The 13,839-nt window shown below is 40.6% G+C and overlaps 1 protein-coding gene across 1 annotated transcript in view; it reads left to right on the top strand.

The window, feature by feature from the left end:
* asz1 (ankyrin repeat, SAM and basic leucine zipper domain containing 1) overlaps positions 1 to 12,504 on the top strand; it is a 31,599-nt gene extending 19,095 nt beyond the window's left edge. The window contains exons 11-13 of the mRNA XM_035155919.2: positions 6,044 to 6,149; positions 6,524 to 6,637; positions 11,662 to 12,504. Coding sequence (XP_035011810.1) covers positions 6,044 to 6,149; positions 6,524 to 6,637; positions 11,662 to 11,814 — 373 coding nt within the window. The 3' untranslated portion in view covers positions 11,815 to 12,504. The remainder of the gene's footprint in view (positions 1 to 6,043; positions 6,150 to 6,523; positions 6,638 to 11,661) is intronic.
* Positions 12,505 to 13,839: the final 1,335 nt, after the last annotated feature.

Below are 13,839 nucleotides of genomic sequence, written 5' to 3'. Positions count from 1 at the left end.
TAGGATACCACCTCTCATTGCACAGCAGGCCTGTGGCAAGTAACACAAGTGTGTGCTCAACAAAACCTTAAGGCCTAAGGAACGTTAGAAGGCTCTCAGTGAAAACTGTGAGTACGTTGGAGTACTCCTTTTCAGAAAAAACATATTAATAGATTAGAATAACAAATAACCTGATCAGACTTTACAGTCTCTTCACCTGACCTTTTGTTGGTTCCATACAATCTTAACATAAAAGCATTTTAGTTGCGTGTGGTAGGACATTTGTAGTGTTTGAGAATTTGTACTGTAATTGAAAGTCCATTTATTTGTTTAATTTAGCTAGGAATGTCTGATAAGGTGTCTGTAGCAAAAAAAAAAGTATTCAACAAACACTCTGCACAAGCCAGAAAGAAAGTTGACAGTAGTAGCACAAATTTAAACACTTGTCAGCCACACACCTTAAAACCTTCCCCACATCCAGCCCTCCTCCATCTCCCTGTAATGCTCCATCTGTCCTCCTCCTCTGAAAGTCGTCCATCAGCCCTATGAGCATCTCACTGTCCTATCTCCGTATCCCCTCCCCCATCGCTGTAGCCAAGACTTGAGCCAGGCCCTAATGGTTTAAGCGGAGCTGTAAAGATTTGTAAGGTGACAGGCGATGGGAGGTTGCGATGAGCCCGCGGCGTGGGCCAAACTGAGCCGTTTCACTGCACCCCATCACTTCATGAATCCTCAGCAAAACTGGACTCACTAGCTTCACCACCCTCGCCTGCTGGATGAGCAACAGTCCAATAAAATGAATGGCAGGTTAAGGATAGGGATGGGAATTCTGAACTCTTAATTAGCTCTTTCAGAATCTACACATAACACTGAAAAATGGAAATTAGTCAAAAACATTTTTAGAAACATTTTGATACGTCAGGGACCTGTGAATACAACTATGACGTACAAGGTGTTTCCATTTTGATACAATTAAGTCTCTGTCACCTAATGGCAGTGCACCTGATTGGACCTGCACCTGTGGAGCTTTATCACATACTGTGCTGGAGGGGGGTTCAGATTCTAGTCATGTCCAGGGACTCTTGTAAGAAGGCAGCTTTTTGGAATTCTTAGGATGGAAACCCTAGAGCCTATTGGTGAAGCTAAAGCTAAAGTGACAAGTAAGTCATAAGTGTTGGTTTTCCAAGATGCCGTTTGAATCAACAGTTGTGTAAGGGAAGGACAAAAGGAATACAGCTACTGGATCCACGAAAATAGAAGGACCTGGTTGTGAGAGGGGTTTGGGGAGGCCTTGACGAGCTTTTGGTTGGCCTCAAAGACAATTTGGCAAATCATAAGACAATTCAGGAAGAACAGAGTGGGACCTGCAACTTGGAAAACTGCTGACCGCGCGACTGGGGATTTTGTGGATGGTTGAATGAGAGCTCCTAAATCCAACTGAGAGATCACATTTAGCAGATCCAGTGTTTATCACATGGAGCATGCTTTGTCCATCTCTCTGGCAGAGATAACGGAGGCAGTGGGAAGTCTTGGCAAAGGCAAAGCATGCGAGTGGTGAATAAGATTCATACTGATATAATTAAGACCCTAGATGTTGTTGGGTTGTGATATCTTTGTAAAGAGGCTTCTCTGATGCCATGTGCAAAACACTGCCTATCGCCTGCATTGTGGCTTCTTGATCCAGTCTCCTGAGTTTGCACTCTGGCTGATATAATTTGTATGTTTTTAGTCTAGCTTTTCATTGACAAAATATCAGCCAATATGGTTTGTCTATATATTTTGGATTCATTGGACCACGAATTTCAACATTTTCCATGATGTCTTGTAGCTAAGTATGAGGTGTTTGTGTCTTTAAAAAGTTTTTAGACCAGCTTTCCAGTTCAGGATGCATGAAAAACACAAGTAACACTGGTTTTTGATCCATATATTAATATAAAAGGGTGTTGGGTCAGATGAAGCCTAAACACTGCTGAGAACCACTTTCATATTTTTAAAAGCCTTATTTTATTTAAGGGAAACCATTTCATTGTTTTCTCCAATCAGACATAATATGCCATGTCCTAATCAAAGACTTAGTCAGTAATAGAAATGGAGCCACAAGAGGCAATTCTGGGTTCAAACCAGCCAAAATTAAAGCTGTCTTCATCAGCTAGATTAATTCTGTTTAACGAAGGAGTGATCACAATCATACCTTTGGTGCAGTGCATCGGATTTGGATGTAATTCTGTGTGCATGTGAAGTAACAGAGTATCTTTCAGACGTGTGTGGTGCCCCTTATTTGTCAACCTTAAAATACTTTGGTAGGCCTGTTTCCAAAGACTGAAGTGACGTTAATGTGTCTGATTTATGGCTAATTTCCTGCTAAGCTCTGCCCCTTGCGAAGTTAAGTGATCATATTTTGAAAGATTTTGTCCAATAATGATGATACTGAAAATATGGTAGTAGTCTAACCTATGGTTAAGGAGATGTCTTTTTTTTTTTTTCTCTTTCCCCAAAAAATGTCAATCTATTTTTGCAGACTGTTAAGGTCAAAGAGGTCTTTTTTTGTAGAGCACAAAACTGGTTTGTCAAATTTACCCTCAAACGTAATAGTATGAGGGACTGAAGAAATCTTTATTATCCCTGAGGGGCAATTTGTTATACATCCAGCAATTAGACAAACACAGACAATCAATAACCACAATGGTAATAAATACAATATCAAAATTACATACTCATTACAAAGACCAAAGTAATCAGGGACGAATTAGCTTTTAAATCTGTTCGCCCTGCATTTAGGCCAAAATAATCTACGACCAGAAGGAAGCAACACAAACTCATTTAAAAATGGATGTCTCGAATCAGACAAGACTGACTGAACCTTCTTCAAAGACCTCATCTTATAAAGATGAAGAAGTTCAGTCAGTGTCGTGCCAATGATTTTGCTGTACACTTTAACAATGTTAGATTTTTTACTTTGTTTGTTTATCGAGACAATAACACTTAATTACTTCCTTAATTACTTGATTACAGAAAGCAATGCTAGATAAATAAATAATCAGGGCTCAATTCTAACTTTTTACGTTGGGTGCCCCGGTGCCCAAACATTTCAATTCTGGCTGGCAGTCTGGCTGGCAGTGGCAAGAGGAGAGACCGCAGGAGCTGGGGGGAAGCCGTCCTCTTATCCTGCAAGCTTGGAGGCTGGAACCAATCAGCTCCCTGGAAACAAACCTACACACTCACAGTCAATCATCCACTCAGTCAGTCATTGAGCCAGACATACCTGAAACATATCACACACAAGCATCACAGCAGAGAGAGAGGGAGAGAGATCCACACCACAGGCACAGTAGATAAAAGCACATACACCGATTTATAGAACATTTCACACGACCTCAGGGTCGTAACAGGAGGGATGCAAGGAAGAGAATGTGTCCGTGCACATTCCTCCTAAGAACGTTACTGTTCGAGACCAGCGGTTACGCTTTATTTCTTCTGACGTGCCGTGTCGCTGTGCTCAGTACGGAGTAACGGCGACGTTACTCTGTATGGAAACTCTGTTGTGAAACTCCGAACTGTAACTCGAGACTTACTCCTACATTGGCCGACTGTCCTGCTAAAACTTGAACAAACATGAGGACGGTGTAACTTACCGTTCATAAACATCCTGTTGTAACCAACTGTAAATATGTGGCTGGTCTTCTATAGCTGTATCCTGTGACTTTCAGCTTTGTTTACCATTGTCAATGCGCCAGAATGAGACTGGTGATAGGCCTGGTCGCGTGTCACTCAAAATGCAGTCAGCCAATCAGGAGGGGCTCAAGAGCCAGACATAAACAGCCTGTTCTGTCTGCAGCTCCAGAGAGAGGCAGAAGAGAGGACATGGAAATACACATTGCAGCAGTTTTTTTGACTTTAAACAACTGATATATCATCTTAGGGGACCAATACCCTAACCCTAACCCTCAAATTAAATCCCAGAAAGGTGTAAAATATGGGCCCTTTAAGTGTAAAGTGAGGGCAGATCAGCAGGACTGTGGGGCAAGGACACTCAGACAGAGACTCTGACACGGTACAAACCATCCGCTGTTTCTGGATCAGAGCTAATCGTTTTGCTTTAGCGGTCCGTCGTGAAAACCCTGTATTCCCTTTTTGTCGCCACTGTTCGACATATACAGCCTCTCCTCTACAATACTATGCAAAAGCTTTTTGGCGTTAGTTTGTATTATCAATTAACTGAGACACTTCCATGATAGTATGGTGTGATGGATAAAAATCTAAACATCTATAGCTCATACATTTGCTGTATAGTATTGTATGTTTTAATTCAACAGAGAGGAACTTGTTATGAACTTGAAGCCCTTGTAATGAGGAGAAGTTGGATGGATTTCTTTTTTAATTGAATTGAATTTTCTTCTGTTAATAAATTAATACAAAATGTTTAACCACTAGCAGCACTACAAGGCAATGTTTTTAAGAGTATAAATGTGTCGTTAGTATCTTGTGCATGTGTGTATGCACACAGGTAACCTCACTTGGTCTTGCAGATGTTTCTCGCTCTTCCACTGATCAACAGTTGGTGGCGATAACGTATCAAATAATGTTGCAATGTGGCAACAAAGGCATGAATGAGAATGCCTGGAAGCAAACATCAGCTTCGGGAATTGTATTCAACATGTTCATTAGGGGCGGCTGTGGCTGAGTGGTAGAGCGTTCGTCCTCCAACCAGAAGGTCGGCAAAAAACGTGCTGCTAATAGAATGAATATGAATGTGTGGGAGAATGGCAAACTGTAATGTAAAGCGCTTTGAGTGGTCATCAAGACTAGAAAAGCATTATATAAATACAAACCATTTACCATTAGGCCTTTTTCGTGAGAAACCATAATTTTAAACATAGCTATGTGTACCAAAAATATTCCACTTGTCACTTAAAGAAGTTGCCCTTGGTAGATTTAGATCATCCTGGGACATTTACACACACTGACACCTCCAAAGGAAGTTGTAGAAGTGACTGAAATATTGCTGCTCTGTAACTGCCATTAAAAGATTTTGTAGTGAAAGTAAATAGGTGTCACTGTTCTCTCAGCTCATTGAGAAATGCACTTGCTGCTGGAAAAGAGCAGGTATCCCCTGTTGACTCTTGCTGGATGAATATAGTTGACAACAAAGTGGCAGACATGCACCATGTAGCAGCATTTCCACATAACATAACGTCTTCTCCATCGGCAATCCCCTCCACGATCTTCCCACCGGGGGCCCATCATCACTCTCTGCTGCCTAGATAAACTAACAGCAGGGAGAAGGGAGGTGAGGGTGCAGCACAGGCTGACTGACAGTGTTTACTCGCCCCTCTGACAGAGTGTGAGGAGGGCTGGGACGGCTGGCTGCCCAGTCCCCTCACACAGGGAAATGTACCATTTAGATAAGAGCTATCAATATCCCACAGGACCAGGGGATGGGAAGAGAGGGACGGGAAGGTTGATGAATATAAATACCTAATTATTTAAGGTGGCTGTTTTCAGGGAGGGATGACAGCCTGAGTTAGCAGGGGGAGAAGGCTCGGCCACCTGCTCAGTTTTCTGTAGGGTTTGGTGAGGTGGTCTCATGTACAATGTTAATGCAAAGTTTGGTTCAAGCCATCAATCTGTCTGCCCTGTCATTGCTGGGCATCTTCAGCTGGCCTCGCCTTGTGTTTTTGATGTGGGCATATCCTTTTTAACATGGTAAACCGCCTGACCTCGTTCTTTAAGTGTCTACAGTGTGTTTTGGAGACTGGGTTTAGCATTTGAAGTTGTAATCACAATTTGAGAAATTATTAACTGAAGCAATAACTAACTGTAGTTAAATTTTAAATAATGCCACACCCATGATAATAACCTTTTTATATCACTCTACTGTTTATTATTATGATCAACTGATCAATTGTTTATATTCTCTGGAAATTGAAGTGACACCTTTTATACTAGAATGTCACTCAGTAGAGTGCATACTTCCGCCAAAACCAAGGGGAAATTAATTTTTTGTGATATGAATCGCATATGCTATTTAATTCTTTCTTCTCCATGACTTGTTTGTATTTTGCAGGAGTGAGGAGCTGCATACCTTCCTAATAAGTGTGCATCGTCAGTGCTGCTACCTAACAGAGACGATTCAGGACGTCATCAACCGTTTTCCTCGCCAAGCCTCTCAGGTACTCATCATCTGTGTTGGTGCTCCTGTTTCAGGGACAGTCCAGTCCTTTGTAGCTATTTTGGCAACAAAAGTAATTTGCTGCAGTTTATTTAAGGGGGCACTGCATTTAAACTATAAATAAATTCTGGAGTGGAAAAACCAGTTAACTTAAAAAAGCATTGCTACTAGTCTAAATTAAACAAAATGAAATCACATATTTTTTGACAGATTTAAGGCTGGATAATGTCCCTCGCCTGGATGAGGGTGCCTTCATGAGTGCATCTTCTGTCTGCTAATGTCTTTGTTGCTCCATTTGTTCCTCTGTCCATCTCACCTGAAATCGAGGGAGATTTGTAAGTTGGCTCTTGGTCTCTGTCTGTCTGGTCCATGTAGCTGGTTTTCTCCCTGGACTCAAAGAAGGAGGCTCAGTCCATGTGCAACCAGCTGGTGGTCCAGACTAAAGACCTGCAGAAGGAAGTCACCTGCCTTCATAGTCTGCTATGCCAGGTCAACACACACACACACACACACACACTCCATGACATCAGATGACATTCACATTACATTGATTTCCTGGAAACTCACTCTCACACTGCCCATAGTTACTACTTGCCTAACGGAAATCTAACCTTAACCTGAACCTAAACCTAAACCTAGTATAATTGTGATTATGTAGAGTTGCCGCTTTTACCCACAAGGAAGACAAGTCCCCATAGTCTGACTGTGTAAACAGATTTAGGTCCCTACTACATAATATCTGACACATGCACGCATGTTCTTGGATTCTTACTAGTATTTCATTATCCATTTTTTATTCACCAAAATGATTGAATCACAAACCATGAAACAGTTGTAATACAGGCTCACTGCACAATATTAATTCACTTTCCAATCTTTGCAACGATCGATTAGATTAAACACCATGTTTTTACACTACACACAATACTATAGTCTTAACTGCAGACTTCTTAGACAGAGAGAAATGTATTTCTGGCCGAACATTTATCTTTGAGTTGTGAGAAAGGATAAGACACTGTTGCTGATAGGCTGATGTGTGATAGGCTGATATAAGTTGTTACTATTTTTCCTGCTGATGATGATATTGTTCAGGCTTGAACACATTCATACTTCATACATCAATTTACATTCCTGCCTCACACTGTTGACTGTTACGCTGAGAGCTTCGCTCTTACTACCAAGGACTAAAAGCAACATGACCAGAACATAGTGTGTATGTTCGATGTTGTTGTATATGATTTCTGACAAGCTCCAACAGGTATGTGTGGGGGTGCTGACATGTGTGCACCTGACTCTGTCTGTGTGTGCACGTCCAATGGGCCTGTGTGTGTGTTTGCATTTGTATTCCAAGAGGAGAGAGTCATTCCTGACAGGGCAGAATCCTCACAGCCCATAAGTCAGCACCGCTGTGACATCGACCTGTCAGCACACAGACAATGAGGCGGAGGGATGAGGGGACTGATGGGAAGGCGAGGGTGGGTGCAGAGGGAAGCGAGCAGAAGACGCCGGTTGGCGGGGTGAGGGAGTTTAAGAGGGGAGAAAGGGTGTATGGGTAGAGGTGGGGGTATGAGGTGAGGAAAGGAGGTGGGTTAGTAGGAGATAGAGGTGTGTGCGTTTCGATAGCAGTGTTGAGGAGGTCCTTGGTTCTGTCGGACAGGAATCTGACGGCCAATGGAGCCCATTTGGAGCCACTGGCTCCCAGCCCTGATAGAAGGGGCTCCTCACACAAACACACAAAATCTAACCTTATCTATGGGAGCTTGTCTTTTGAAACATAGACAATCACTGTATCTGGTGGAGCTCTCACTACACAAACTGACACACACTTTTGTGGATCTTGGCACTGCTTTGAGAACAGAACCAGTTGATTCCTTTTTAATAACTTAGATAGAAAAAAAACAATAACATCTAAACCCAGTTAAGTTTTGTGTGATTCCTGTTACAATGGTAGGAAAAGCGGACCAGTAAGTAAAGTCGCACTGTGAATGAAGACAGTTATTAAATATTCAGTAGGGAGGATAGGCAATATTATCGCGCGGCTGTGGCTGAGGGGTAGAGTGGTCGTCCTCCAACCTGAAGGTCGGCAGTTCGATCCCCAGTCTTCCCAATCTGCATGCCGAAGTGTCCTTGGGCAAGATGCTGAACCCCGAATTGCCCCTCATAGAACAACAAAGTGCTGCTAATAGATGCACTGTATGAATGTGTGTGTGAATGGGTGAATGTAAAACTGTTCTGTAAAGAGCTTTGAGTGGTCATCAAGACTAGAAAAGCGCTATATAAATACAAAACCATTTATCGTCTGATGAGAATGAGACTTTCACAGACATATTTTTTGTTTGTAGTCCACGTTAGTCCAAATTATGTTTATTTACTTAATTGAAGTTCTATTTATTAATATACATTTTATATTTCAATATGTTTTCTTTCAATTAATAGTTAATATATACATATCAGTTTATTCAGTATCAGATTTGTTTTACTCCCTCTTATTGGAGGGTTGAATCAATAGGCCTATTAGTCAGGCTCTAATTCTGACTTTTAGCGGCCTTTGTCCATAATTAACAGAAACTGCCACACCAACCAGCCTCCAGCTTTCAGTGGGTATACATTCTTCATTCTTACAATGGTGATGAATGTTCTAGATTTGAAAGTTTTTCGCTTTTTTTAAGCAAACGTGCTGATATTTTCTACAGTGTCTTCATAAAGTATTCAAAGCCCTTCACTATTTACAGAGTGTATTTTAGATTTAATCTTCAATGGATAAAGTTGCAAATTAATTAAAGATCAACAAATGAAATCTCATCTCATTTACCCAGTAAATGGTTGTTAGATGCAATGTCTTCTTGGTTTCTGATGTGTCAGCACACGTCTGTGTATATAAGTTCCCACGATTCACAATACATGTACCAAAACTAGGACATGAAGTCAAGGAAACTCTGTTAGACCTCTGATAAAACTTTCCGGAAAGTTGCAGATCAGGAGAAGCGTAAAAAAACATCTCTGAAGCTTTGAGTATTTTCACAGGCACAGTGGCCTCAGTAATTGTATAAAAGGAGGAGTTTTAAACCACAGAAACATGTTGGTGACTAGTGAAATAACATGGAACCGCTAACAGCTACAGAGCTACTCAGGAGTTGGTGGTATAGACTGTAAAGTGAATATTGCACATAACAGTTTAGCTTATTCTACAAAGATGATCTAAAATGTCATGATTCTTCTGAGAAGTCGTGTGGCTGTGATATTTCATCACTAAGCTGTTAGGTGTCATTGTGTGGGCCACACTGAGCATGGACAAGAGGAAGAAAAGAAGAGAGTTGTCTGGGGAGATAGTTGCCAAGCTTGGTCAAGATTAAGGCTACAAGAGCATCTCCAAGCTGTTCCTGTCACCACAGCTGCTGATGTTGGTAGTTTTGTGTGGGTGCTTGTTACTTTTTCCACTTTCAACTTATTTCAGACAAAGCTGTAGATTTATGGAAGGGTGCCAATCATTTTGGCAATGTCTGTATATTGTGTCAGCTGTGTGCATGCATGAAACAAACAAAATGAAGACCTATACTCCACAGGGTACCAGCTCTATTCAGTAACATTAAGTGCTGTCGCAGTATAGAGGTAAGAGTCATTGAACCAGATAAATATGTAATATAAAAGTAATGAAACTTGTGATCTACATCCTGGAATGTGACTATAAAAACCCTCCAATTGGCAGTTAGTTGAGTTCAGTTCAGTTCAGATGTTTATTATCCCAGGTGGGAAACTTGGCTCACTGTCAGATGCACAAGGTAAATCAATACAGTGCAGAATAAAAAATAATATGTACATAAATACAACGTGCACACTGTAATTCCCCAATGCATGATTCTTTATTAACAGCCCTGATCAGGGACAGATGGACCACAGAGCCCAGTTGCCCCCGAACACCTTATAATGCTGGTTTTTCATTCACGTCATTGGATTTAAAATGTGTCTTCCAATGCTGTGGCCTGAGATGCAGGAACATCTTACTTTGTTGTTGAGCTGTTGAAATCATGGTGGGATATTCCTGTCTGTTGTAATTTCATTGATCCAAAACAGAGCCTAGGCTGGGAATGTGTTTTTAAAGCACCTGGTAAAGTAATCATTGTGCCAAAGCTATTGATAAGTTATAATCTATTGACAACCATATTAACTATATACAGCATATATAAATGTTATGGTTATTTATTGGGTTAGCAGACTTTAAATGTTGCTGTTAGTCCTAAATTTGTTTTGTGAGTTCAAAGAAAAGCATGGCAATAGTTCTGGTCCTGCATGGTGTCAGCCAATCAGAATCCACATACTCTTCATTCACTAATCCCATTCAGCAAGTCACTGTAATATGGTGTGTCTGATGTTCCACCCTTCTTACAGCTAAGACTCTGTGGACTGTTTATGGCATCTTGGAAAAACAATGACAGGACATTGCTGTCTGTAAAAGTGTCTTTTTTTGATAAACCAGAAGATGCAAAAAATACAAATGTCATAAGTAATAATTAAAGTTGATTTAAACTTTTTGCAATAACATTCAATTTAATTCTGATATATATGATAAGTATTTTGTCTTTGTTGAAGAGAAGACAGAAAAGGTCAAATGCAATGTCCCCAGTGTGATTCAGGGGCAATTTCACTCAGCACCCAAACCACCTGGTCACCAATGGGTTACCATACTGGTTACATAACAGCTTGGCTTCTTCTCTGTGATAATGGCAGCCAGACTCATGGGTATTGTAGTATTTTGACCTGTCCGCCATCCCAAATGGATAAAATAGGAACAATTTAAAACTAAGTGTAACATAACCCTAAAGGATTTGTGACATGAAAGTATTGTTTTTAACATTGAGGATAATGAAGGAGTACAGAATGAGGAAAAACCTTTCTGGAAGCAGGGTCCCCTCACTTTTAATCCATATTAAAGTTGCATTTAAGTCCTGTCGGAACAATCTCTTAAACATCGTCCTCATTGGTGATGTCATTATTCAGGAAGTTGGTACAAATCTGGGTCCACTGCCAAAGTTCATGAGCCACATTTGCCGTGAGAGCTTGAACTATTAGTATCTCCCAACCCACATGACAGGAATTCAGCGTCACACTCTGAGTTGAGGAATCAGGAAGAGCATTATTCGTCTGTGACTTGACCAAGAACCGACTCTCTGTATGGAGAGATTTGGCACAGGAACCTTTGGTGACTAAGGTTAGCGAGTCATGCAGTGTTGGTAGGCTGCGACCAGACATGCCCTCACCATTAAAAATGAGCTGGTCTCTGTTGGATTTCCCACCCAACAGTAACTGAGCTCATATTTCCCATCCAGTCAGGCTTTAATTGGCCTGAAACTGTCTGATCAGTAAAGTACGGGACTGGATTAAAATGACCTGTAACCCTGCTGCTTCCTGCATGAGGTCACTTTGCCCTAACCACAGGGGTTGGTGTGTGTTGTAAGGTCCATTCAGCCGTGTTTGTGTGTTTCCCACGTGATTCTTTCTCTGACCTCTTCCCTCAGATGAACGAAGCCGGAGATTGCTGTCAGCTTCCTCAACCTGGTTCCCACGGCAACTGGAAGATGCAGTACCTCACCAGAGTTACCCTGAGCGCACTTGGAGCCACCTTCCTCGTGCTCCTCTACAAAGCTGCACGTGGATACGTTTACCTTTAGATGTACAGGAATGTTCATCATTTTGTGTTTGATTCATGTGCTTTAATTGTTTTATTATAATTGTAAAAGAGTTATGTTTTAGGACAGTGTTTAACAGGACGGCTCATTTTTACTTTTGCTGCAGTTTCCCGTTTTGCAGTTTGTCACTGAGTTAATGTCTCAATTATTTTTAGATTATTTTGTATTTTAAGCGTTTAAGTGGAAATTAAAGTTTCTTTTGAGGAGCATTTTCTGGTATGGTCTAACCCTGACTAAGATTGAAACCAGGATATTGTATTCTCTGTTTCTGTGAATGAATTCCTCTTGAAGTGCAAGTTCTGATTTTAGTCTATATAATGAAGTGTTGTTTTTTTTTTGTTTTTTTTTGCTAATCATTATCAGGCCTTGAGTACATGAATATTTTGTAAAATATGCTTTAAGTAAGTTGAGAAACTTGATATGAGTTCAACTTCAGTTTGCAGCAGGTGGAAACAGAAAGTCTGGTTCTCTCCAAAGATTTAAAAAACGGAAAACTATCAACAGCAAAAGCCCACTAACATGTTGTTTTCCATTTTATTATTTGTACAAACTTATTCCTTTTTTGTCATTTTCTAGGGAGCTATGTGCTGGAAGAATCTTCACATAGAGATTCAGCAATAATTACATTTCAGTTTAGGTGTTTACTGTTCAAACATAAAACGGTGTCTGTCACTTGGTGAAATGCTTTTTTCAAGTTTGTAGAGCAATGAATTGTTTTGGGCTTTTCACTACTGAATATATTTTCTTCAATAGCAAAATAACAAAAGTTCAATATATGGTTATAATGCTTATGTGCAAACACAGTGAGGAGGTATATACATGTAATCCATCTACCTCAGATTCATAACAGGTTCTTTTTATCAACTGTTTGTCATTCTCTGCTCCTAAAGATGAGTTTAGAGGCATCAACCTTCACCCAGGAGCAAAAATCTGTCAACCTAAAAAAAAAGTAATAGTGTGACATTCACAGTGATAATTATAGATGTGGAGTGATCAAGTTTTATCTTGATGTAATTCATGGCCATATCGTCCAGCCCGAGTTGCATTCTTAGAAGTTCCTGATAACTTATAAATGTAAACTCTTGTGACCTTGTTAAATTTAAAGTTAGGTAATACCAAGCTCTTGATTGGGATGTATTAGCTCCGTTGTTAAAGTGACTTTGGCTCAGAAGACTTACTTTACTTCAAACTTCATTCTTCATGTTTCACAGACTGAATTCCAGGTAAATTGAAGTCTCTATCTCAAGGCTGAGACCTGACCGCTGATGTTAGGAAGGCTTACTTTCTCTCCATAAAACACACCGTGGAATACAGTGAGCGATCCTAATGCGATTTCTGTAAGCAGTGAACAAATTACTCCAATTAAACTGGATTCATATCACAGACTTATCACAACCACCGCTGCAGCGAAAACAAAGTCGTGTTCAATGGGCCGAGGGGAGCTGAGGGCGCTCTAAATCTCCTTGTTGTTTTATCCTTTTCGTCCACGGGGATCATGGGAAAAAATCCAATTTGCCCATTAATCTCATCTGGTCAGGGTCTCCGGCCCTCCAGATCCACCCGGGCCAGATCAAAGATGGAGGAAACACTGTGTGACAGTGGTACAGATTTCCACGGGAGACTTCAAAAAGGCTGCGATAGATAATCCAATTGAAATGGACACATCACCTTTAGGTGCCGCTTTGGGAGAATCTGGGCCTAATTTTTCTCTTCCCCCTTTTTTTTTTTTTTTTAAACCATCATTCCTGAGTTATTAGTTAGACTGAGTGATGGTTTGTATAAGGCTGTAAAATAACAATGCGTCATCCTCTGGGGATCGGAAATATTTGGCACCAGTGTGTTATATGGGTATGGCAACATACTCACCTCTGAAGTAGATTTAAGTTTTCCAAAGACTTAAATTAATGGAAAAGTTACAGAATATATACAAATGGAAAAAATGAAAGGAATATACCCCTTGACTTTATCTGGCACCCAGAAGACTCTGTCATGTGAGTGGATAGTTGG

The sequence above is a fragment of the Hippoglossus stenolepis genome, chromosome 5 (assembly GCF_022539355.2).
Source record: "Hippoglossus stenolepis isolate QCI-W04-F060 chromosome 5, HSTE1.2, whole genome shotgun sequence".
NCBI lineage: Eukaryota > Metazoa > Chordata > Actinopteri > Pleuronectiformes > Pleuronectidae > Hippoglossus > Hippoglossus stenolepis.
This window is presented reverse-complemented; position numbering and strand designations above follow the sequence as displayed.